The following is a 24,282-nucleotide window of genomic DNA, read 5'->3' as shown; positions in this document are numbered from 1 at the left end:
TGCAAGCTATTTGTTTTTAGTTAGGAAGTCCAAAACAATTTCAAAAACACACAATTTCAAAAATCTGCACATTATGCATCCACACATTATACCAAAATTAAAAACCATGTTAAGAACCTTATTTCAGGACAGTGAATAAATGTTTTAGCATAGATGAAACTGAAAAGGTGTCATTTTGCAAGATTTCTAGTCAATTTCAAGTAATTTTTCTGGGTTTTTTTTGTTTTTTTTGAAAGAACAACTCTGTGTGAACGTGAAAAACCACAGCCACTCAGAGCAGATGTGAGGTTTATTAAACAGCTATGTGGAGGAGGTTCATCTCACCTCTGAGAGTTGGGAGAGGGCAGCTCTGAATATTTGCCCACACTGGATGGCTGCCGAAGTCCCAGTAGTTTGGAAGGAGGCTCCAGCGCACTCTGTGTTGGTGTCAATGTGCCGTTCTTTAGCAGGCCGCCTCCACCACACTCAGAATCAGACGCCACTGCCTTGGCTTTGGCCTTCTCCTTCTCACGGTCCGTCTGGTTGACTGGAGTGCACCCTCCTGTACTGGCCCGATGGGAGCTCTTCACACTGCCTGGTTCCTTCAGTCTAGACGGGGCGGGGACTGTTTTTAGGCCCTGCAGACCAGCGTCCATGTTGCTGCTGAAGGGACGAGCACCCGGCCGTCCTCCCGTCAGACTCAAGGTGCTGGACTTAGCAGGTCTCGGGAGACTACGATACTGGATGTTGTTGCGTGGGTTCGGAGCCATGAAACCTTGATCACAGTTCGACACATCAAGACTGGTCTTTCGTCCTCCACCTACCCCACCGGCAGAGGGTTTCACTGGGATACCAGAGGTTTTAGGAGTTTTGTTCACAATTGCAGAGTCTCCGGAGACGGTGCTTCCACTATTTGTTAGTACAGTGGCAGTGCCGGTAGTTGGAATGGATTTCTTGTAACCGAAGGAATTAACCGTGCTGGCGGAGGGACGGACAAGACCGGAAGGGGGTTTTCGGTGCTCACCACGATCTTTCCCTGCATCCGAACTGGAGCGCTGTAAGCCTGATGTTTTCACTGCCATTTTGGCTTTGTCCACGACTTGCTGATCGTTCTTTGGAACTGCAAGTATAAAAATAAACACAATCAGACATGAGTAACCTGTGGTGGACAGTAATGCAGTATTCTTACTTTGTTACTGTATTTAAGTAAATTTTTCAAGTATCTGTACTTTATTAGTATTTTTATTATGATAAACTTTTACTTCACTACATTTCAAAGCATAATATTGTACTTTATACTCCACTACATTTCTTAAAAATGTGTCGTTCCTCGTTATTTTGAACTGGAGAAATCATCACCTGCTCTGAGATGCAATAGCGGTGTCTGATTCACGAACGAGCGGATTCTTTTCAATGTACCTGTTAAATCGGTTCGCAAATCACACTGAACAATTCATTCTCAAATTGGACTGAGCGGATCGCAGCTGTTCTTGAGTCAACAACTCACTGATTCACATGATCCGGTAAGAGCGAGTCTCCAGTAAATAACTCACTGATTCACATGATTCGGCCAGAGCGAGTCTCCAGTAAACAACTCACTGATTCACATGATTCGTTCAGAGCGAGTCTCCAGTAAACAACTCACTGATTCACATGATCCGTTCAGAGCGAGTCTCCAGTAAACAACTCACTGATTTAAATGATCCGGTCAGAGTGAGTCTCCAGAAATAACTCACTGATTCACATGACCCGGTCAGAGCGAGTCTTCAGTAAATAACTCACCGATTCACATGACCCGGTCAGAGCGAGTCTTCAGTAAATAACTCTCACTGATTCAAATGATCCGGTCAGAGCGAGTCTCCAGTAAATAACTCACTGATTCACATGATCCGGTCAGAGCAAGTTTCCAGTCAACAATTCAGCGAATTCACACGTCTTACTCAAAATGAGCCGAGAACAGGAGATCCTCGGAGCTTGAGCATGACTGATGGTGCGAAAAGTTACCAATGCCGAATTTTAAGATTTATTATAAATGAAAATCGTATTTAGGTCATGACTGTCAGTTGTTTGTGAACTAAACCTGCTGTAAAAGGGTGAGCTGTTTAAGCCCACTGTATGAAATGATTGTATGCTGACATTTCCACATGTGTGTATCACCCTCTCAATGGTGTAGTTTTTAGGTAAAAATGAAACATAACATTAAAGTAACTCAAATGAATGCCTATGCATCTTCCCCCTGCTGAAGCAGTATCAAATGAGTTTCAAACTAGTATGTTTGCATAGTGTTCCTCTTAAATTATAGACATTTTTCCCTATGTGATGTCTGTTTTTACAGCATATTGTTTGCAAACACACATTTTACCTAATTTTTAAATACTGGGGTATTTTGTTTTGCTTTGTTTTTTTACCTACTTGTTTGCACACATGATGTATCAGTAACCTAAATTTTAATATATTTAAATATACTTTTAATATATTTCATATATTTTGATAGTGTATGACAAGCCCCCCTCCCTCAGGCATTTTGAGCAGTAGGATTATATAAAATATTAAATAAGTTAAAATTACAAAATAAACATTCATTGATCAGTAATTTTTACATTTAATACTCAAGTACAATAAAAACCAAATACTTTTGTACTTTTACTTGAGTAAAACTGAAAAGGAGTAATTTTACTGGAGTAATGTTTTATTAGGGCACCTGCACTTTTACTCACGTAATTGATTTGTGTACTTCGTCCACCACTGTGAGGAACGATAATCAAGAAGAATTATTACAAACATCAGCAATTGGGTCTTAAATGTTGTTTGTCACATTCCTAAACATACAGAAACATTGTCACATTACTAAACAAGCACAGTTTCAAATGTGATCCCATTAAAAACACATAAAATCACACTGCATATTAGAGGTGCAAGAAGAAAACAAATATTTGTTACATTAAATCAGTGATACAGACATGAATGATACCTCAAATCATGTGTCTAACTAAGGAGAGATGTGATATTACTTTTCTAAGTGATCTGATTTACAGTAATCAGCCTTAAGTTCAAAACCACATCTCAGAAAACCTTAGCAACCACTGATCAGCCACCAAAAACATATCAATCTCTCAGAACACCCCAGCCTTGTGTTGATGAGTTTTGCACCATGCGCTCACATTTTCTTCAGATAATTAATCTAGTTCAGTAAATTTATTTTTTTGTCTGAGGGGATTGTGCAGGGTTTCTTAGGAAAGACAGACAGTTGGGTGTGGTGCAACCTCTAACCACACCCAACTTTAAAGTAAGCTTTTACACTTCATTTAACACCACAATATATACAGTATGCAACACACACACACACACACACACACACACACACACACACACACTAATAGATGCACAAGTCCTCTTCATTAGAATAATGCAGTATATGGACACAATCCATCATGAGGTAAAGGACTTTCCTGCTTATGCTGCTGACTTCAATTCACTCAGCTGTAACATAACAGCCTTGAATATTCAAGAAGTTAACTTAAAGGGTTAGCTCACCCCAAAATGAAAATTCTGTCATTAATTACTCACCCTCATGTCGTTCTAAACCCGTAAGACCTCAGTTCATCTTCGGAACACAATTTAAGGTATTTTTGATGAATTTTGAGAGCTCTCTGCACCAGGGTGACGCGGAGGAGACGAATTGTTGAATAAAGTCGTTATTTTTGTTTTCTTTGCTTACAAAAAGTATTCTCGTAGCTTCGTAAAATTATGGTTGGATCCCTGATGTCACATGGATTATTTTACCGACCTCCTTGCTACGTTTCTGGACCTTGATCATGGTAATTACATTGCTGTCTATGTGAGGGTCAGAGAGCTCTCAGAATTCATCAAAAATATCTTAATTTGTGTTCCGAAGATGAACGGAGGTCTTACGGGTTTAGAACGACATGAGGGCGTGTAATTAATGACAGCATTTTAATTTTGGGGTGAGCTAACCCTTTAAACCGAGTAAAGGAAGTGGGTATGGCACAACTGTTACAGTACTGTCAACATGAAATGGGTGAACTTGCAAAGCCCGCCCTGATGGCCATCTGGATCTTCTCAAGGATATTTATAAATATGCGGCAAAAAACGAGGCTAGTGCAATCATGACTCGATCTCCGGGCGAATTGGAAAACACACATACAGAAGAGATTGTTGGCAAACTTGAAAATTGGCTTTACTATAACAACATCATCCATGGTATGCGAAAACACATTGCTGGAGTAACTTAAGCATTTAAATGGCTCAATTAGCATAACAAATAAAAATAGAGCAATAGTGAAATACGGCGTGTATTTCGTCTGTCATGAGGCGCTGTAATTCACACTGCTGCACACCCAGGATGATGGCCAACACAAGTAAATACAGCTGACATCAACTTGAGATGGAGGTTAGATGTGAAAAGAATTATGTTGAGTTGGAATAATTTAGGCCATTAGCAGACGATGACTGCATTAAATGCTAGCATGATCGTATCAAAGGATACAAGGGGGGAAAGACACATTTCTTACATGTTTGTTTAGACTGGAGGGAAACAGTAAAAGTGAGTCATAAACAGAAAGAGAGAAAGAGTAAACGGAAACAGGAAAAACTGGACAGGGAGGAAAAGTGGCTAACCGAAAGAGTAGCTATCAAACTGACAGAGATACAGCTGAGAGAAGAGGAGTGGAGATAGATGTCATTTGTCTGCCTGATACTACATCACTATAACGGCAGGCTTGTACAACAAAATATATACTTTGCATTAAACATGGTATTATTATTCAAGACTGTGTCTTAGAATAACGTGTCAGTGCAGCATGCAGCTGTTATTAGCCGTGTTTGCTAATGCAAATGCCACTATAACTATTGCTCATACTTAAGGTTTGGGATATATAAAAAAAAAACATGCAACCTCTCAGTTCACCTTTTCATGCTTAATCATGCTTAATCAACCACATTCTACAACCTTGAAAAATGCAGGTCATGTAGTGACAACCGCTCTCACAGAAATTCTTCGTAGTGTGTACAGAGCTGAACAACTAGTTATTAATGACGTATTTAAGCATGTATCAGAACTGTATTCTGTATGTGCTGTGCAAAAAATCACAAGGAACAAGTTGTTTTGACTCATTAGTGTTGCCAGATCTTGCTAGAAAAAAACAACAACAAATAAGAACAAGGCCATAATAAACCAAACTCTTTATCTTAGAAATAAACCAAAATATCCTGACCTGCACCTGCATACTTTAATAACTCCATAAACTGGATCGCTTTATGAGTCGAGCCCAAACAACAACCCAAAACCGCTTAATAATCATTGCTTATAATAAGTGGACATGGCAACACGAGCGCTCTCTGTGAAGCAGCCTTTTAAACTAGCAAAACACAATGGCTTTGTCTACAATGGTTTAGTTAAAATCACCAAACATAATGAGTCTTTGGTCGCTGTAATATTACTTTGATCAAAAATTGCAGTCAGACAGCGAAATGTTGCTATGGTTACCATGATATCAGTCATAGCAATTTAGGGGATTCACTCCTGTATTTAAATGTGGTTGTCATTCCTGAAACGTTACAGTATGTACGTGGCCTAAAGCCTCAAGTATACTTCTGTTTCAATGTGAACACTTATTGCAGAGCCGAACACATAGCCTTTTAAACGTATACTTCGTTTGATAGGTTGTGCGAATACAGGTGCTCTACACATACACACTAGAAAGTTTCTTCCCTTACACGAGCACTCGTCAACAAGGTAGTAAATTGTTGTTGTCCTGTTACTCAACTGTGACACAAAAGTAATGTCCAAAATTGCATATTAACAATCTGAATAAGGACTTACTATATAGTAGGGAAGTAGTTATTATTCACCTGCTTTATTTGAGAAAATTTGTTCAGATTCGTTCACGGATTCATTCAGTTACTCTTTTCACAGGTTACATCAGCAGATTAGTAGGTGACAATGATTATTTTTTTGTGTGTTATGAGTGAGTCACTCAAATGATTCAGTGTGGTATGTGTGAGTCATATATGATTTAAAAAAAAATAAATGATTCTTTAGTCATTAAATGATTCTTTAAAAAAACACAACAAAAACAGTTCAGTAAAGCCCTTTTGTCTTCTTAATTGTATCATCATCATTTATTTTTATTAGTGCTGGGTAGGGTTGGGTATCGAAAACCGGTTCCATTTTAGAACTGGTTCCAAATTTCCAAGAACCAGGTATTCGATAAGACGTGTGCATTTCGATTCTGCTTAAAGATTCCTGCGTTTGTATTTTAATGTGATTAAAATCGATTTAAGTGCAGGAACGGAAAGAACTTGCGCCCTGTTTGCGTGCAGCGCACACGAAGCACAAGCGCGAGCACAGAGAACAGAGGTCGCGGTACGGGTTCCCGGTTTGTGTCCGTTCTCGAACCGTTCCATGTATTTCCACTGTAGAAAAGGTTGTTCCGGGCCAAAACTGACTTCTTTCATATTTGTCGACCAATATGCAGAAAACTACATTAGTATATCACCATAAACACAGCCGTTTTTGTCTTACGTGAACGTAAACAGATGAGAAAAAAACACACAGTATTTTTAGATCTGCGTGCGTTCAGTGTTAAAGAGACAGCAGCCTAATAAACGTGCTGCCTGTCATTAATGTTAATAAAAGAACAAAAGAAAATCATTCACTGATCTTGACTGAATATATTTAATAACTTTACTTGATTAATCTATATTTTATTTATGAAAAGAAAACTATGCAGTGTTTTTAAACTTTTAATTACAGTTTCTGTACCTGAAATTTTGTTCAGTTGTATTTATTTATGATATTGCTAATTGATTTGTTTGTTCCTATCTTATTACTGACTGTTTACTTGTCTTTAAAACTTTAATATTTGAAATTTATATTAATCTAGTTGTTTTTGCGGTGGTATTTTTTTTTTTAAAGCATAGGCAAAATTCCTCTTGCAGTGTTCTGTAGGCTGCTGATTTTTGCTCGTGTTATTCAGCTGCAACAGAATGCTTTGTAAAAAAGACAGAATAAATGTTTGACATCTAAATGTTTGACTTCATTTTTTTTATATTGGATTTTTTATCTTATTGGAATCGAAACTAGGAATTGATAAGAATCGGAATCGATAAGCAGAATCGGAATCAGAATCGATAAAATTCAAACGATACCCAACCCTAGTGCTGGGCAACAATTCATTTTTTTTTAAATCGTGATTAATCACATGATTTTTTCTGCAATTAATCGCGATTAATCACATTGTTATGCGCAAAATTCAATAATGAATTCAAAAGTACTGTATTGCGCACTTTTATTTTGAAAGTACTGCTGTATGAACAAAAGTGCAATAACATTTGGTTTGCAAACACTTAAGGTGCTTTTTTACAGCAGTATTCCCTTTACATAGTAGCAGTTAAAATATTTATTGAAAATCTCAACTTAAACATTAATGTAATCAAATTAAAATCTCCTTTTCATATAACTCGTGTATTCTTGTGATGGTGCGTCTTGACACCATGTCTATACCGGACACGAGCAGCGCGACGCGACAAAATACTATAGAACCCATTATAATCAGTGATGCTGTCTACACTGGATGCGGCGCGTCGTGACACAACAAATCATGTGTACCGCACCGCAACAGCTAAAGTCTGTCTACAATGACTGGACACGTCACGGGACAAAGAGACCGTTGCAAATCATTTTAACTTTTTGTCAGTACGTCATAGATAGAACGAGGTTTACTGTCGGGGATTTGTCGTGTTGCGCCGCATCCAGTGTAGACCGCATCACTGATTATAATGTTTCTATAGTATGTTGTTGCGTTGCGCCGCTCGTGTCCGGTGTAGACACGGTGTTCGGCCCACCCCAAATGCTCAATTGGTTGAGACGCATGATGACACCCATCCCAAACCAGTACCGATCAACATCCCACCTCTCCAGTGACCCATGGTTTCTGTATGTGTATTCAGAGCCAGTGAGCAATGGACTTTCAAAATAATAATAATAATAATAATAATAAAAACTGCTTTAATGTGCAATAAAATAATTGTCGGTGTTAATAACACGATAATAATACATTAACTTGCCCAGCCCTAATTTTTATACAATCACTATTCTCCCATCTCCTTTCTCACCTTGTGAACAAGATTAACTCACATGATGAAATGAATGAATTACATGCCCTTTCTCATTCAGTCAATCAGCAGATCCTCATTCATGAATGAGGAATAAATAAGTTCACAAACAAGATTCAAATCTTTAGCAAGTCTTTAAAAGCAAGAAAGCAGTTGCATGCTTCACAAGAGACGTCTGAAAATGAGTCAGCGCATTGAAGGGATTCATTCACTTGAATGATTCGTTCTAAAACACTGATTCGTGCTTAAATACAGGGCCCTTTTACCGCAGCCCAGAAAATCGATGAGATCAGCTCGTGCTGCAGCTATGGGATTGATCAGTCAGAGAGAATTATCGTCACTCTGTCTGAGGAACGAGATCCCATAAATAAGATTGATCGGTTCATTTCTCTCCCGGTTTATGAGAGGCCATATTTCATACATATATCGCATGACAGGGATTGAGGTTTCCAGTTCTATAACAATATTTTCAAATATGGAATATTTGAGATCCAATTCCAGTGGATGATAAATCATAAAGACAACACTGAATAAAAGCTGGAACTAATTCTCTCTCTTATGATATGTGGGTAGAATCATGTTTTTCCAGTGCCATCTCGTGTGCTCAGTCTGTCCAATCTAAGTGTCTGTCCACAGGGAGAGGCAGATAGCGCTGACACAGACGTTTGGCTTGCTGGTCAGTAACATCTACAAACTTGCTGAAAGACTAATGATTGCTTCTGTGCTCCACCGTCTCTGGGACAAACCACTCCACTCAAGCATTCGGCCAGTTTTTGTTCTGCTTGCATCTGGTTTGGCTGACAATGACTCAGGCTGCATTTACACTGCAAATCTTAATGCACAGATCCGATCTTTTGACCATATCTGATTTTTTGACCCGTCTGATTACATTCACTTTTAGACATGACTGGTATCTGATATCTGTGTTTACATAATTCCCGCCCAAAATGATAGTCAATGATCGCTTTACCATGCACATGGTAAACCTCTGGTTTTGGATGGCCGTGCTATTAAAATTATTTATATAATACACCATTATTATTTGCCAGCATGGACAATGGCTGTCATGGATGTTTTGCAGCACAAAATCTGACTGAATGGATAAATAACGGAAAATAAAGGTCATTTTCATTTGTTAGGCTATTTTATCTACAGCTCGTTAGAGCTGGAATTCTTTAGTGAAATAAAGTAGCACCAAGATGATATTTATTTAAATGAATTTGAATGAATTAACAAGAGAGAGAGAGCACGTGAAGCTTGTGAACAAGTGAAAGTTATCACGTCATTGCTAAGAAATATAATGTAGCTTTAGCGAAGTTGTTGTATTTATAAAATTCACGGGGCAGGGGTTGAAAACCAGCTCCTGAAAGTGCAATTTCTTACCTAGCCTACATAAAGTTGCACGTCTGACAAATGTGTCGCCCTCACATTGGGAGTTCCGCGGGGATTCAGATATGTGTGTTTAGACTTAGGTCAGATGTCCAGATATCGGATATATGTATCCGATTAAAATCCACATTTGGAAGTGGCTCAGATCGGATGTGAAAAAATCGGATCTCGTGCGGACTTTTGTGATTCCATGTGTGCAAAAAATTCCGATCTGTATCAAATGTGAGCAAAAAATCAGATTTTTTGTGCCAGTGTAAATGCAGACCTGCATGCCCATTCTTTTTTTCCCCGGTGGATTTGGTATAAACAATTTAGAAAGATAACAATTGTGAGAAAAAAGTCTGATTTGTGATATAAAAATGAATGCAATTACCTTTTCCTCCCCATGGCTGAAACCAAAAAGAAACAAAAAAAGAGAGAGCGAGAGAAAAAAAAAACAGAACTGCTTAGATTTAACAGAAAAAAGTCTGAATTCTGAGTTTGTTTATCTCACATTGAAAAGTGAGAGAAAAAGTCGCAGTTACCTTTTTTATTTTTTATTCCATGGCAGATACATGCATCCTTAGGTTCTTATTCAAACGTTTTAGATGAGTTTAAACAAATGTGATGAACAAGAAGTACTTACGAGCTAGTTCTTAACTCAAAAAAGACTCACAAATCAGTCTCAAACTCATGATGTATCGCTCTGAATCTGGTCGCTGCAAGTAAACTCTTCCACTCATAAAAGAGCACGACATGGTATAGATCTGAAAGTTTACTGTGACAATGCTTTGCTTTGGTGTCATGAAAAATTGGAAGAAAAATAATGTTTAAAACAGCATTTAAAACAACATCTTCACTCTGGAACAACAGAAACAATCCTGTTCCTGTTTTACAGTATATTGTGTTCTGCAAACTGTTGGGCTGCTTCCTCAAAAACTGATAATGGATTGGAATCAAGTGATGTTAGAAGCTGTGGAACTTCCAGACGGCGTTGTAAACACAGTTTGGGGAAATCTTGTGTAAATTAAAAAAAAATAAAATAAGTAAGTTCATATGTATTATTAAACACATTATTAGTGTCTTTATTATATTACTATATCATGATTTCCACAAAAATGTTAAGCAGCTCTGTTTTCAACATTGATAATAATCAGAAATGTTTCTTGAGCAGCAAATCAGCATATTAGAATGATTTCTGAAGGATCATGTGACACTGAAGACTTGAGTAATGATGCTGAAAATTCAGCTTTGAGCACAGGAATAAATTACACTTTACAATATATTCACATAGAAAACAGTTATTTTAAATGGTAATGATATTTCACTATATTACTGATTTTACTGATCGAATAAATGCAGCCTTGGTGAGCAGAAGAGACTTCTTTCGAAACCATTAAACAAAATCTTACTAACCCCAAACATATATATGCAAAGGGATCATCACATCATCTTATTTGGCAGTCCTTGGCATAAAAAAAAAAAAAATAATTCAGTACCATCCTATAGTAAACATATCTTACAGCACCAGCAACAAAATAATTGCCCGTATTTGGTAAGTAAAAATTAGCTATTACATTGAAATATTGCTCCAAGACAGGACAATCTACTTTGCTTTCAATAAATTTCCATTCTTTGGTTCTCCTAGAAAACTGATTTATTGTAGTGGCTGACATGACAGCTTCACTGAAACTGTAATTTGGACAGAAAACATCTAAAGTCTGTTTTCTGAATAAAGCGGATCGAGTTGCGCAGTTCACTGGGTGCAACTGCTTACATTTCATCAATCTGTCATTCATCCTCTTCTGTGCGTTCGAAAGCTCGACCACATTGGCCACCGCATGAATGGCAGGCATATGCACAAGTGTTGACGTTCTGGCTACATGTCAACACACACTGACTGAACGAAAGACTAAACATGGCTGCCTTTCATTAGAGTGACATCATGACGTGTTTCTTTTTGGATAGATGGGTTTATTTTATAACACGTACAGTAGAGCATCAAGATGGTCTCTTTCAGGTCCAGCTGCATAAACGCTGTGCTCCCCACAGTGCCTCTCGATTTGTTGGAAATGACAAACGGATCCCCGCGAGGTGGCATTACATGTACGAGAAAAAGAATCAACTGGTTTCTTGGAGCTCTTTTGATTCGAAGAGCTCTTTCAACTCTACGGTTGTAAACTGCGAAGGAGACTGGGTCTAAAAACATCAGCTGGGGTGATGCATTCACTGGACGAGGAATAGTGGGTGGTGTTAGGTGATTTAGGGTTTTTAAGAGCTGTTATCACCCCCAACCCCCCTGCCGCCCGGTGGAGGACAACAGCTGGCGAGATCTGGTGCCAATCCTCCACTCCAGCACTGAGCCGAACAGGGCGTCTTTCTCTAGCAGCTATTCTACCCATGCCAGCAGCAGAATCAGGCTTTGTTGGAGCTCTGCATCGGATCTAATGACCCAGCACTAACTGCGATCAGCTGAGTTTGCCATTGAGACAGAGGACTGCATTCAAAGATGAAGCCGATTAGAAAAGAGTCGCTTTGTTTCTAGATGAGGTCAAAGCCATTGATACTGGACTCTGTAATCACTTCACGGTTTGTTGACTCAAAGGTCACCTAATGCTCTCAGACGATAACACTAAAACCCAACAGAATAGAAGAATCACCAACGAGATCTCTTTAATGCCTTAATTGTTTTGTCTAGACCACAATGAGGTTACATGGAGAGCAAATTGAGACTTTTGCTTAAGACTCATGCGTCTCAGATTTTTCTCCAAACAGATCTCAACGATGACACAAATCAAGAATCAAAAGTAAAAGATCTCAATGTGAACTCAAACACTTCATCAAACAATGTGACAATAATTATGTATATTGTTATTGCTGATACCTGATGAATTATTTACTATTTTGTCTAAATAAATTTGAAATAAATCACTGAAAGCTACGATCGATGAAAAAGCATATTATTTACAGATGACATTTAATAACATTATTAAATTCTTAGTGTTTTTACAAATGTAATATAAAAATTTTTAGATAAACATTAAAGCTAAATGTAAAACAGGTGATATCTGCTGATATATGTAATAAATATATATGTATGTGATATTTAGATATTTAGTTACATATTTAGGAAAAAAATCTCAAATACAATACAAACATATTACAAAATAATAAAAATGAAGAACTATATAGGACTAAAAAGCACAAAATGTCCCAATTGACCTAAACCCACCCCATATATATATCCACCCCAGTATACTGTATGTATATCTAATACATGTAACTTATACATATGCTATGCATTACAGGTAAAGTTGTAAATAATATTTGTCTTTCTTGCGCAGACTGATCATTTCACTTCATAAGATCTCAATAAGAGCAATGGGTATCAATTTTGTGTTGCCAGTATATGTTTTTTTGACTCTCAAAGTGAAGATATCGGTTGACATGCATTTTATGAATCATCAAGGACCACGGTTTCAGCCAAAAATCTTATTTACTGTTCAACTGAAGAAAAAAAGTCATCTACATCTTGGATAGTCTGAGGGTGAGTAACTAGGGCTGCACGATTAATCGAATGCGATTGTCATGCGCATTTTGTTAGTAATGCCGGTTCTGTAATCAGCAGTAAATCATCATCACATGCTTTCAGATGGAGCAGCATTTACTACACAGAGCCATAGTTCACTGAGAAGCTATGCAAATGTCTGTGATTTTTTTGCGCGATTATGAAATCGAAGAAATCGTTCGCGATAATGACATCATAATCATGTGTTTATTAGTCACGTTGAATCAATAAAAGCAGTTAAATCTTCTGTTTATCCAGCTACCGCTATAGGCATTTCCTGGGTTTCTTCTGCGAGGCGTATTTGGAGTTTCAGCGCGAGAGCGCCCTCTGGCCTTTGGATGGCGATTTACTGCTGATCACAGAACCGTGCTTCACTGAAAGATACGCATGACAATCGCAGCTTCTGTCGAATCGCGATTTCACTTCCATTTCGATTTATCGTGCAGCCCTATGAGTAACAGTAACTTTTTATCTTTGTGTGAAAAATAATTGAGAACTCCATTAAGTCTCTTGAGCTATGAAAGCGCAATACCTCTGAGCAATAGAAGTTACTTTCGGGACAGTACATTTAAGTAATGCTTATTCATTAGATAATTTATGCCTGTGTTGGCAGGATTTGGAGGATGGAATGTCAGGAATCATGGGAGATTAATAACAAGGTTTCCATACCATCAGATGTATGTGTGCCTGTGTGTGGCATCACTAACCTCCTGGCACTTTGAGCATGCTCTGTGAGGTGTGCGTGATGGGGGAGGTCACGCCTACAGGAGGGTTACGGCTCTTCTTCAGTCCGCTGGGCGGGTGGCCAAGCGTCTGCGGTTTCCTCAGCTCACCCTTGACTCCCGTGTCATCCTGAGATCTGCTTTTTTTCCACTTGCTGGACGACTCCGCCTTAAGGCTGCCCGTGTTGTATCCTCCCTCGTTCCGGCACTGAGCCTTCCCCTCCTCGCTGTACCAGGAAAGGCCACTTTCAACCAGCGAGCGCTTTTCGGCATCAGTGCGCAGCTGTGGGAAGAGTTCATGTTAAAATAAACACTCAGTGACTATTTCAGTGTAAAATTGTGAAAAGAAAAGAACCTAAGACACTAAAGTTAGTGGCCATTCTTTTTCTGTGTAAATGTGCTAGAAGGAAGATTTCTTCCCTATTTGAAAATTCTGTTATTCCATAATATTAATTATGGATTAATTAATTATTATAAATTCATTTTAATATTAAATTCATATTAATACTAAACACAAAACAACACAATTCAAATTATTTTGACATTTTTTTTAAAAAAGGGGAAAAAAAACAATATAGCACTCTAAAACCAATGGAAGCCTGTTTCTACCAAAAATGAAAAAGGTAAATATGACCTTTTATCTCAATTCAGACTTCTTTTCTTACAATTCTGAGAAAAATAATCAAAACGGCAAGATATAATGAGAACCACGAGAACCATGAGAACCCCTCTCTGGTGAATGGAAAAAGAAGCAACTGTTTTATCATGTCGACATAAGCCACCAAACATGGAAGTTTTGTTTCAGAGTCCTGCTTTGTGAGATGCATTGTGGTCACATTCCAACACGAGCAGTGGAGATGAACAGAAGTAACACACGCTGCGATAAATCAGCACACCACAGAATGGTTTGAAGTTAAAAACGTCTGGATGGATTTGTTTCTTGCATGCAGCTCTTCGCTTCAGAAGACATTAACTGATGGTCTGGAGTGGTGTGGATTACTGGTGGATTATTGTGATGTTTTATCAGCTGTTTGGTTTTATCATGTCGACATAAGCCACCAAACATGGAAGTTTTGTTTCAGAGTCCTGCTTTGTGAGATGCATTGTGGTCACATTCCAACACGAGCAGTGGAGATGAACAGAAGTAACACACGCTGCGATAAATCAGCACACCACAGAACATCAGAGCAGTGTTTCTTCAGGAGAACTGTTTAGTTTCGGCTCTATCTATCACTGGTTTAATTAAAAGACAAAACTAGTTTCTGCCTGCTTTCTGTTGTCATAGACTTAAAATGATATATTCATTAAAGTGTGCTATATATATATATATTTATGGATTATGGACTCATATTTTAGCTGAAAGCAATGGTTTGAAGTTAAAAACGTCTGGATGGATTTGTTTCTTGCATGCAGCTCTTCGCTTCAGAAGACATTAACTGATGGTCTGGAGTGGTGTGGATTACTGGTGGATTATTGTGATGTTTTATCAGCTGTTTGGACACATTCTGACGGCACCCATTCACTGCAGAGGATCCATTGGTGAGAAAGTGATGCAATGCTACATTTCTCCAAATCTGTTCTGATGAAGAAACAAACACATCTACATTTTAGATGGCCTGAGAGTGAATACATTTTTAGCAAATTATCATTTTTCAGTGAACAATTCTTTGAATGTATTCTTTTTTCTTTTGCATAACATCAAACCTTACAACATTTAAGGTTCTTAACTTGTGAGATTAAGATTCTTGTGTAATAAAATAAATAAAACAGAACAAGATTAATTTTGTGAAATTGATTTGGTGAAAGTGAACCATCAGAAAAGATCATTTAAAGTAAGAGGAGTGAGTCTGGCCATGTTGCCGGGCTCAATGAACTAGGTCCGGCTTAAGGAGAAGCTCTGTGGAAGGGCATACCTGCTTTATTAAATGTAAATAACCCTTTGTGAAAGGTTGATGTCATCTGAGGAATGTCTGCTCCCTTACTGGGAATTATGGGAAACGGCAAGCTCACATTTGTCCAATTAAACCTGTCTGAACTTGTTTGTATAACGGTGATGTTGACATGTCATTTCCTTCTTCTGGCAAAGACAGCCGCGTGGGTCAGATCAAGAAAGAAGCCGAGAATTATTCCCTCCTCCTCCTTCATACAATAAAGTCAGCTGAGGAGGAGGGGAGGCTTGTATGTGAGTCTGAGGGGGGTTTGGAAGAACACTGTGATCTGTTTGATGGAGAGCATATTGAAAGGGTCCATCAGAGCGTATGTGGTGATACTGTAACCTCATAAAGCAGATTACTGAGCCTGTGGTGCTGCTGGAGAGGTTAATTAAGGTTCAGAATGGGATGACAGGGACACAGTTCTCACGATTTACATCGCTAATCTGACTCCATTCTCTAGAGAAGATTCCTGAAAAGCAGTGGACTGTTAGTGCTTCCCGCAATGCACTGGGAATGCTCAAATTCTTAAACTTAACTGAAATAAAATTTGTTTCAGTATTCCTTTTTCTCTTAAAAGTGAAGTTTGCTTTCTGCTTCTGTTTTCAGTTCTACAGTCCAAGATGACTTAAAATTTTCACAACACATTTTACAAACTTTTGTTTAATGTAAATACACTACAATTTAAAGGTTTGGTGCAGGGATGCATTACATTGATCAAAAGCATCAAATTCTAATTCATCAAATTCTGTTCTTTTGAACTTTCTCTTCATCAAAGAATCTTGAAAAAACTAAATAACATTTTTGTGGAAACTGATTTTTCAGTTTCAACTGTTTTCAACATTGATAATAATACAAAATGTTTTTTGAGCAGTAAATCAGCATATTATAGTGAATTCTGAAGGACCATGTGACCCTGAAGACTGGAGTAATGATGCTGAAAATTCAGCTTTGATCACAGGAATAAATTACATTTTTTAAGTATATTAAAATAGAAAACAGTTATATTAAACTGCTATAATATTCCACAATATTACTGTTTTTATTGTACTTTGATCAAATAAATGCAGTCTTGTTGAGCATAAAAAAACCCATACCAACCCCAAAATGTTTAATTGTATTACATATATTTTCAATATTTCATCAGCTTAAAGATTAACATTTTGAACTTTAACTGTACTGTACCTCACAGATTGATTTTTATTTGCAACAAATTATTTGTGTTTGAGTCAACATAAGAATGAATAAGTGCTTTATTTTTTTTGTGTCGGACATAACTAGTGTCTATAATGACATTCAAAATGAATACAGACACTGTGGCCCATCTGTACTGTAATAATGTGGTAAATGTTTCTCACAATGCCAAGAAACTGTGATTTTAGGTAGCCAGAATGGCTGAAATTAAACACGAAAGCAGTGTGGTCTTCAACAAATCCTAACCAACACAAACACACACTCACACAGTGGACTGAACCCGTAACTCTACATGGGAGTTCAACTTTGAGAATGAAACCAGAGACTCCCTGAAGACTTCTTGGCCAGGGAAGAGTCACATCTTTGAGTCTTTGGGTGGGATAAACTGTGTCGTCTGTGTTCTGTGGTGATAGATTTCAGATGAGTATCGACTGAGTCAGTGTGCGCTCTCTCACTCTAAAGTGGTTAGCGGTTTGTAACACATTCGTCCCATTAACAGTAAATACTGTGTGCTCAGGCTAGACTGATCCAGTATTGTGTGTCACAAATTGGCCAACTGATGCAACAAACCTTGAAGCAGAAACACAGACTGTGAGAGCAATATTTCTATCCAATTAAAGTGAATTACCACGATGGTGGAGTTTCGTCGGGAGCCAATGGGAGTTGTTGGCAGGGAGTTGAGGGAGGAGCCTGCGTTGAACTCCTCTGAGCTGAGGTTGTCTGAACCGTCACTCAACCCGCTGCTGATGGAGCTGCTTTCATCCCAACTGCAAAGAAAACGCGAGAAATACCATCACTGCCCTGATCCAGGTCATAATTAGGTCATAATGAATTATTCATTTTGTATGTAAAGCAGTCAAATGAATAGCTATAAAGGAACATATTTTTGAAAACATGTTTTTTTCTTGCACTTTTAGAAGAAATACTATGTACTACATTGACCTACTCTAACGCAACACTCAGCAGTCAATCCAGACTATTTATGAAAACTAAAGTACAAAAATAAGTCATTATGATAATGACAATGATCATAATCATGAGCACATTACCATGAGTGTGCACATACGCATATCATTAAGTATTTAGTATTTGACTAATTAGTATTCAGCAGCTCTGGCCCACCCTGATGATCAACAATGTGAACTTGCTAGCCAATCATAACAGGTCACTTACATAGAGGTCTTAAAGGTACAGTGGCAAAACAGACAGGATAATTCTAAGATTAAACAGAGGATGGAAAATTGTCATAAACTCTTATTTTATGTCTGGTTTTGTTGCAATTTATCTTAATTACCCTTATAAGTGGGCTTCAGGGAAAAATTATATGAATAAGAATGCATTATTAACGAGACAAACCTGATTCAGGCATGTCATTCTTACACTGATACATTTCAATTATGTTTACATGCACATGACTATCTTATGTTAATCAGAATTTGGTAATTTTCTGATTATGTATTCATCATATAAACACAATAACCCAATAATGTGATTAAGACAATATTCAAACTTCCAGAAATCAGAATAAGACAGCTGGTATATGCCTGTATTAATCTGAATTCTTTGTCATGTAAACATCTTATTCACAATATCTATTGTAACTAGAATATTCAATTTTCATTCCAAATTTAAAGGATAGGTTTTATTAAGTTCTCAGAAGGCATGCAATAGAAGCGACACATTTTTAAAGAAAGGATTGGTTATGATTTTGCATACCTGTACATTAAAATAAAGCACTGTGGCCTGGATTTTCTAATTGTGAACAGCCATTTTGGGAATAAAGGCCTTAATCTGAATATAAAGTGAATATAATGTGTGCACACGTTGTCAGTGACACCACCTGCTATGAGCACAGAATATAGATGATCTATGCCTATTATTTTTTACATTCAACAGCAGGATTTCGAAGTAACTTTTAATGTTTTTCAATCAGAACCTCATTAAAGATTCACAAGGATATCTGATTTTGTCTGGTCCTGGTGTGTCAGGATCATTAAAAAGCAAATGCTCCAGGATGGAAGGTGACTTTGAGATAAGAACACATCTTGTCGCACAGGACCTGATAAGCCCTGAGAAAGTGATAAGTCCATCCTCACATCTCTGAGCATGTATGCTTAAAAAAGACAGCTGAAACCTTTCCAATCAGAAGCAACAATTGATAAACTTGTTGTGCCACAAAGGAACCTGACCAGTTCCTAGCAGATAAAATTTGTGTTATGTAACTGTTGCCCTTATCTCAGAATAAAACACACAGTCACAGGGGTTTCTCATCTTTGCGAGGCTGTCTGCTCAACTGTGGAGACCCATGGAATGAAACAGCTGACTCTGGAAAGACATTCCTCTTTCTGCAATATTCCTTTGGAAATGGATTCATTGGATCAATTGAAAACAAACCAAAACAAAGCAAAAGCAAAGCAACGATAAAAAATAAAACTAAACAAAAACAATAAGCAAAACAAAACAAAATAAAACAACACAACACAAAAAACTAAACAAAAAACAGCAAAGAAAACAAAACCAAAAAAACATAGAAAAGCTAAACAAAGCTAAATAAAATAAAACAATACCAAAAAACAGCAAAGAAAACAAAAAAAACATAGCAAAGCAACACAAAACAAAAACGCAAAGCTAAGCAAAGCAAAACAAAACAAAATAAAACAACAAAAAACAGCAGAGAAAACAAAAGAAAAAAACAAAACAAAGTAAAACAATAAACAGCAAAGCAAAAAAAAACAAAAATCAAAGCAAAAAAACAAAGCAAAACAAAATAAAACAACAAAAAAGCAGCAAAGAAAAAACAAAGCAAAGCAAAACAAAACAACAAACAAAGCAAAGCTAAGCAAAAAAAGTTAAACAAGTCTAATTATTTCATACAATTCTTCAGTGCCTTTAACAATGGCTTTGATACATCATAATAGCCTTTGCACCTCATCTACAAAACACAATAAAGTTTCCACACTTTCCCTCCATTTCCACCTCCAGTCTCCATTTTCCAAATGCTTTAAATTCCTCAGATTTCCCGTTGACACCTAAATACTGGATTAAGTAGCGGCATATTGTGAGGAGTCTGTCATTATAAGATATCCAAGCACATTCAGTTGTTTTGCGATACGGCCAGCCCTAAGGTGAAACACTGACGGTCTCTTTATGAGTGATAATGATCAGGGTTCAAGTTTCAGGGCTGTTTGGAGCACCTCAAGCCTCAAGCTCTGTGATTACGCTCAAAATTCTCGTCTACAGACCTGAGATGACAGCACTCCACTGATGGTTTTAAAGGATGAACAGCAGTCTCATGTTTAGCTCTGCAGCTGAGAATTTTTGTGTGATGCGACGTCTCATTTGACAGCTGTTTTTTTGCTTTGATGCCTTGCAAGCATGCCATATATGCGACTTAAAACACTATGATCTTTCTTCAAGCCTGTGAACTCAACAGCTATGATATGTCAGTTGAATCAAAAGCAACATCTCTTCTGTGTGATCTTGATTTATTTCTGAAAGTGTCACTTTAAGTGCACAACATGACAAGCAGAGCCTCCCTGCAGAATTTCTGCTGCAGGTGATGTGGAAAAGGAGGACGAGGAGACCTTGAAAACCCCTTCAAACGCATGCCATAGACACCATGCGGTTTTCGATAAACCCAGACTAAAACTGTGTGTTTGATGTTCTGTAGAAGGGGAAAATGCAGATAAGCACAGCAACCTTTTGGAGATGCTGCGCTCCCTTGACCAGCCCTGTTCGTCAGTGGACGTGAATTTAGGAATTTTTTTATTTTTATTTTTTAAACAATATGGACTTCATAGGACTTTAGTTCTGGTGGGGAAAAAAGCTAATGAGCAGCAGAATCTCTGCAAGATTAGGCTTAACCAGCACTGATAAATACTCTACCATAACACTCATGGGACCTCAGATTAAAGGATTATACAAAGGCTACTGGAAGCAGAGGATTTAAATTCAGCTTTAAAGATGACATGAAACAACATTCACAACCTATTTTACCTTCATAATATGATGTATTTTTGAGTGAAACAGAATGCTTAATGAGAAAATTAGGGCCTAATGAAATCTGCCACTATATTAGACAGATAGGCCTATATAGTGAAGAGTAAAAAGACATTTCCAGAGAGAGGACATAGCTAATGGTCAGGACATGTTGCGGTCTGGACTCAAAACTAGATTACCTGCACGAGCAGCAGAGCTCAACATGTCTTACCACAAGCTAACTGCAGCTCTATGGCTCCTACTTTAACTGTAACATCATTTTAGGGCCATATTAAATCAACTTCCACAGTATCCCTTTTCAGCAAGCAAATACAAAGTGCATTCTGTCCATTTTAAAGAAAAAAAAACAAAAGCAAGGAGAAATGCGTATGTACAATCATTCTCAAGGCTAAATAAAGAAAGACAGCAAAAATAGACAGACACCACTGAGCTAATTATGCTAGTGCTGTTAGAGCCATCTTTCTCCAGCTGAAGCACACTCCTCTATCTGTCCTCCCTTCCCAGAACAGGGCTCTCCAAAAACACAATAACATTGTGTCAAGGCTGCACCGTAATTGCAGAGAGCACAAGCCCCGCCAGATAGAAAAAAAAGAACAATTTGAAGATAAAGCATCCTCCTACCCATCCCCTCCACCCTTAACCAAACATTAACTTTAATTGCATGGATGCAAGGCAAGCACATAACAGCAATAGTGCGTTTCTAAAGAAGGCATCCACCATCCAAGTGCTATTTGGGGGGGGTTAGGGTAGTAAGAATGAGTTTCTCATGACATCTGCACATATATCAAACAGAAAAAGTATATAAGAACAACACAAACGAATGACAATGAACAGTCTATACTTGTTTTTTTTTATATATATATATATGGTGTACCACAGGGTCCTATCTTGGGTCCTCTTATTTTTGTTAACAACACAAAATTTTAATCCAGGAAGTAGTTGTTAAACCAAAAATAATACAAATTATCCACATACAGTTACCTCTGACTTTGGGCTAGGCGCTATATCAAATATTTACATATTTTGTTGCAGATAAATTTAACTAACATAAATGTCACTGTGCACGTTTTTTATATAACTGAATAAGTCCACAAATATGTCAAGATATATATCAAATATTACTAAAAGGCTGTAAAATATTGTCCAGTCCTGCTTTTGACTCCATGTTTCTTTATGCACATACTAGACAGCAACTGCATGTTGCCAGTAGCATATGGCCTTTATCTTCAACACATACAGAAGTATATATCAATTGCCTACATGTTCTGCATAATTCGTGCTTTGCCCATCCCAATTTGCCCAGCTTAGCAAAATACTGGAATGCCAAATGGCAGGTGGCAGATCCTCTTTCATCAGGACCAACTGGTCACACACAATCCGCAGAGGGAGTGACGGCTCAGAGCGAAAATGACACGCGTGTCCAACACTAAAATCTAAAGAGTGTTCTTTATCAATCATCTGGACTTGCACAAAACCAAAAGGACACAAGGCGTTCTAACCACACATGAAAATGTGTTCAAGTAGATTTGAGGCGAGAACAAAGGCACGGTTAAAGCCAGCATATACTGCCAAACTTGGCTAAGGTGAACTGTAGACTTGACTGCCCATCAATGTTTTTTTTTTCATTAAGATAGCATCTGTATAGTAGATAGTGTGTAATACGTATATAGACGTACACTATTTACAGTGTAAAGCTTTGATGTGGTTTCTATATAAATAAATGGATAGTTGGCATTAAAATACTTTATAGAAAATGTATGTCCTGGGGTGTCCTGGCCATGCTATATTCCATTGCAAAATATTTTATACATAATTTTAATAATCGTTTTCTAATTATTATTATGCATGCAGCTTTTGCAATCTTATATTATTTGACAGACACCACATGGAATATTAGTACATTTAAAAGTTAATTTGTCAGATTGTAGAACCATTTAAAATGAATTAGTGAAGGCAAAAACATAATATTAATATGAACATATTCAATAATATTAAAATATTAACCTAAAATCAACATTTGCTAACATAAAAATATATAAATAATAAAATACATATAAAAAAATTGTGTCATGCATCAACTTCCCAAATAATAATGTCTACGTCTGCATGCTTTTTTCTCCTTCTTGTCAAGGCCACTATCAGTCACCTGTGCCTTTGTTCGAATCTCCCTGTACAATATCCCACTTATTTAAACCCTCATTAAAGTGATCTTGAATTTAATAAGCATTCTGATTATCATTTGTCTACTGTAGCAGGTACACTTTATGTGTGTGTGAAGTGTTGAAGAGTGGGCGGAGAAATGGCTGCGACTGGCGGCACAGATGGTTTACAATACGGGGTGCAGGACCACCTAACCAGCTAAGCTTTGGAGAACAGATTGGCTTGACAACGCTGGATCAAGACAGCTTATCAAATACATCCTGCTTATGAAAGATGCATGCATTATAATTCAGTTTTGACAACATCGATAACGTTTCTGCAAAGCTTAACATGTTCAAATGGGTTTGACGGTTAAATTGATGGATCGTCGGATGACCTTCAAATGACACAGACACCTTATCCATATTCTGTTGTATGTTAAACATATGGAGACAGGTCACAGAGGGTCTCTGTCTGCCAAAAGCTGTCCGTGGCCCAACAGTGCTAAGATGAGTGCTATTCTCACTGGGACCAGTCATTTATCAGATCGGGCAGCTTTTCATGTGAAAACAGAAATGTATTTCCTCCCTGTCATATTTACATTGCACGTATTGAAATGAAAAACAACATGATAGAATAACAGGTCTGGTTTCGCAAGCCTACCGAAGCAAAAAAGCCTGTACAAAAGGGATTAGTGAGGATTATATACCAAGTTCGAGCATCTTCCCAATAATGACACTACATATTCCATCTGTGCAGATTATGACAGATGTGTGCAAGTTTTGAGAGGTGCTTGAACAGTCTCAAAGAGGAGGGAGTTAATAAACTACATATAATCTCTCTGCGGATGCAGTGATAACTATCTTGTATTTGAGATTGTATTTTGATGAAAAAACTACATATTTTCAAAATCAACTAGTAATCAACTCTGGATGAATCCCAACTGTAAGAACGGATATTCAAAAAATGAACAAACAATTACTTTAACCAATTATTGCATATAATTATCATATTACTCATAAACTACTATGACAAATAAATGCATTCATCCCCTTTAAAGAATCACTACTAAAAATATGCAGTACTATTCAGAAGTTTATTATTTTTTATTATAAGTTTATTTTAAGTTTATATTTTAAAATATAATTTATCCCAGTGAATTTTCAGCATCATTACTCCAGTCTTCAGTGTCACATGATCCTTCAGAAATCATTCTAATATGCTGATCAATGCTGTATTATTATCA

At 37.4% G+C, this 24,282-nt stretch overlaps 1 protein-coding gene across 1 annotated transcript in view; it reads right to left on the bottom strand.

The window, feature by feature from the left end:
- nav1a (neuron navigator 1a) overlaps window positions 1-24,282 on the bottom strand; it is a 178,710-nt gene that overhangs the window by 28,249 nt on the left and 126,179 nt on the right. The window contains exons 7-9 of the mRNA XM_016466664.1: window positions 17,527-17,665; window positions 13,759-14,056; window positions 325-1,099 (exon numbers count right to left, since the gene is read on the bottom strand). Coding sequence (XP_016322150.1) covers window positions 325-1,099; window positions 13,759-14,056; window positions 17,527-17,665 — 1,212 coding nt within the window. The remainder of the gene's footprint in view (window positions 1-324; window positions 1,100-13,758; window positions 14,057-17,526; window positions 17,666-24,282) is intronic.

Source organism: Sinocyclocheilus anshuiensis, unplaced genomic scaffold (genome assembly GCF_001515605.1).
Source record: "Sinocyclocheilus anshuiensis isolate Anshui unplaced genomic scaffold, SAMN03320099.WGS_v1.1 scaffold453, whole genome shotgun sequence".
NCBI classification, from domain to species: Eukaryota; Metazoa; Chordata; class Actinopteri; order Cypriniformes; family Cyprinidae; genus Sinocyclocheilus; species Sinocyclocheilus anshuiensis.
Note: the sequence above shows the minus strand (reverse complement) of the source record. Positions and strands in the feature narration are given on the sequence as shown.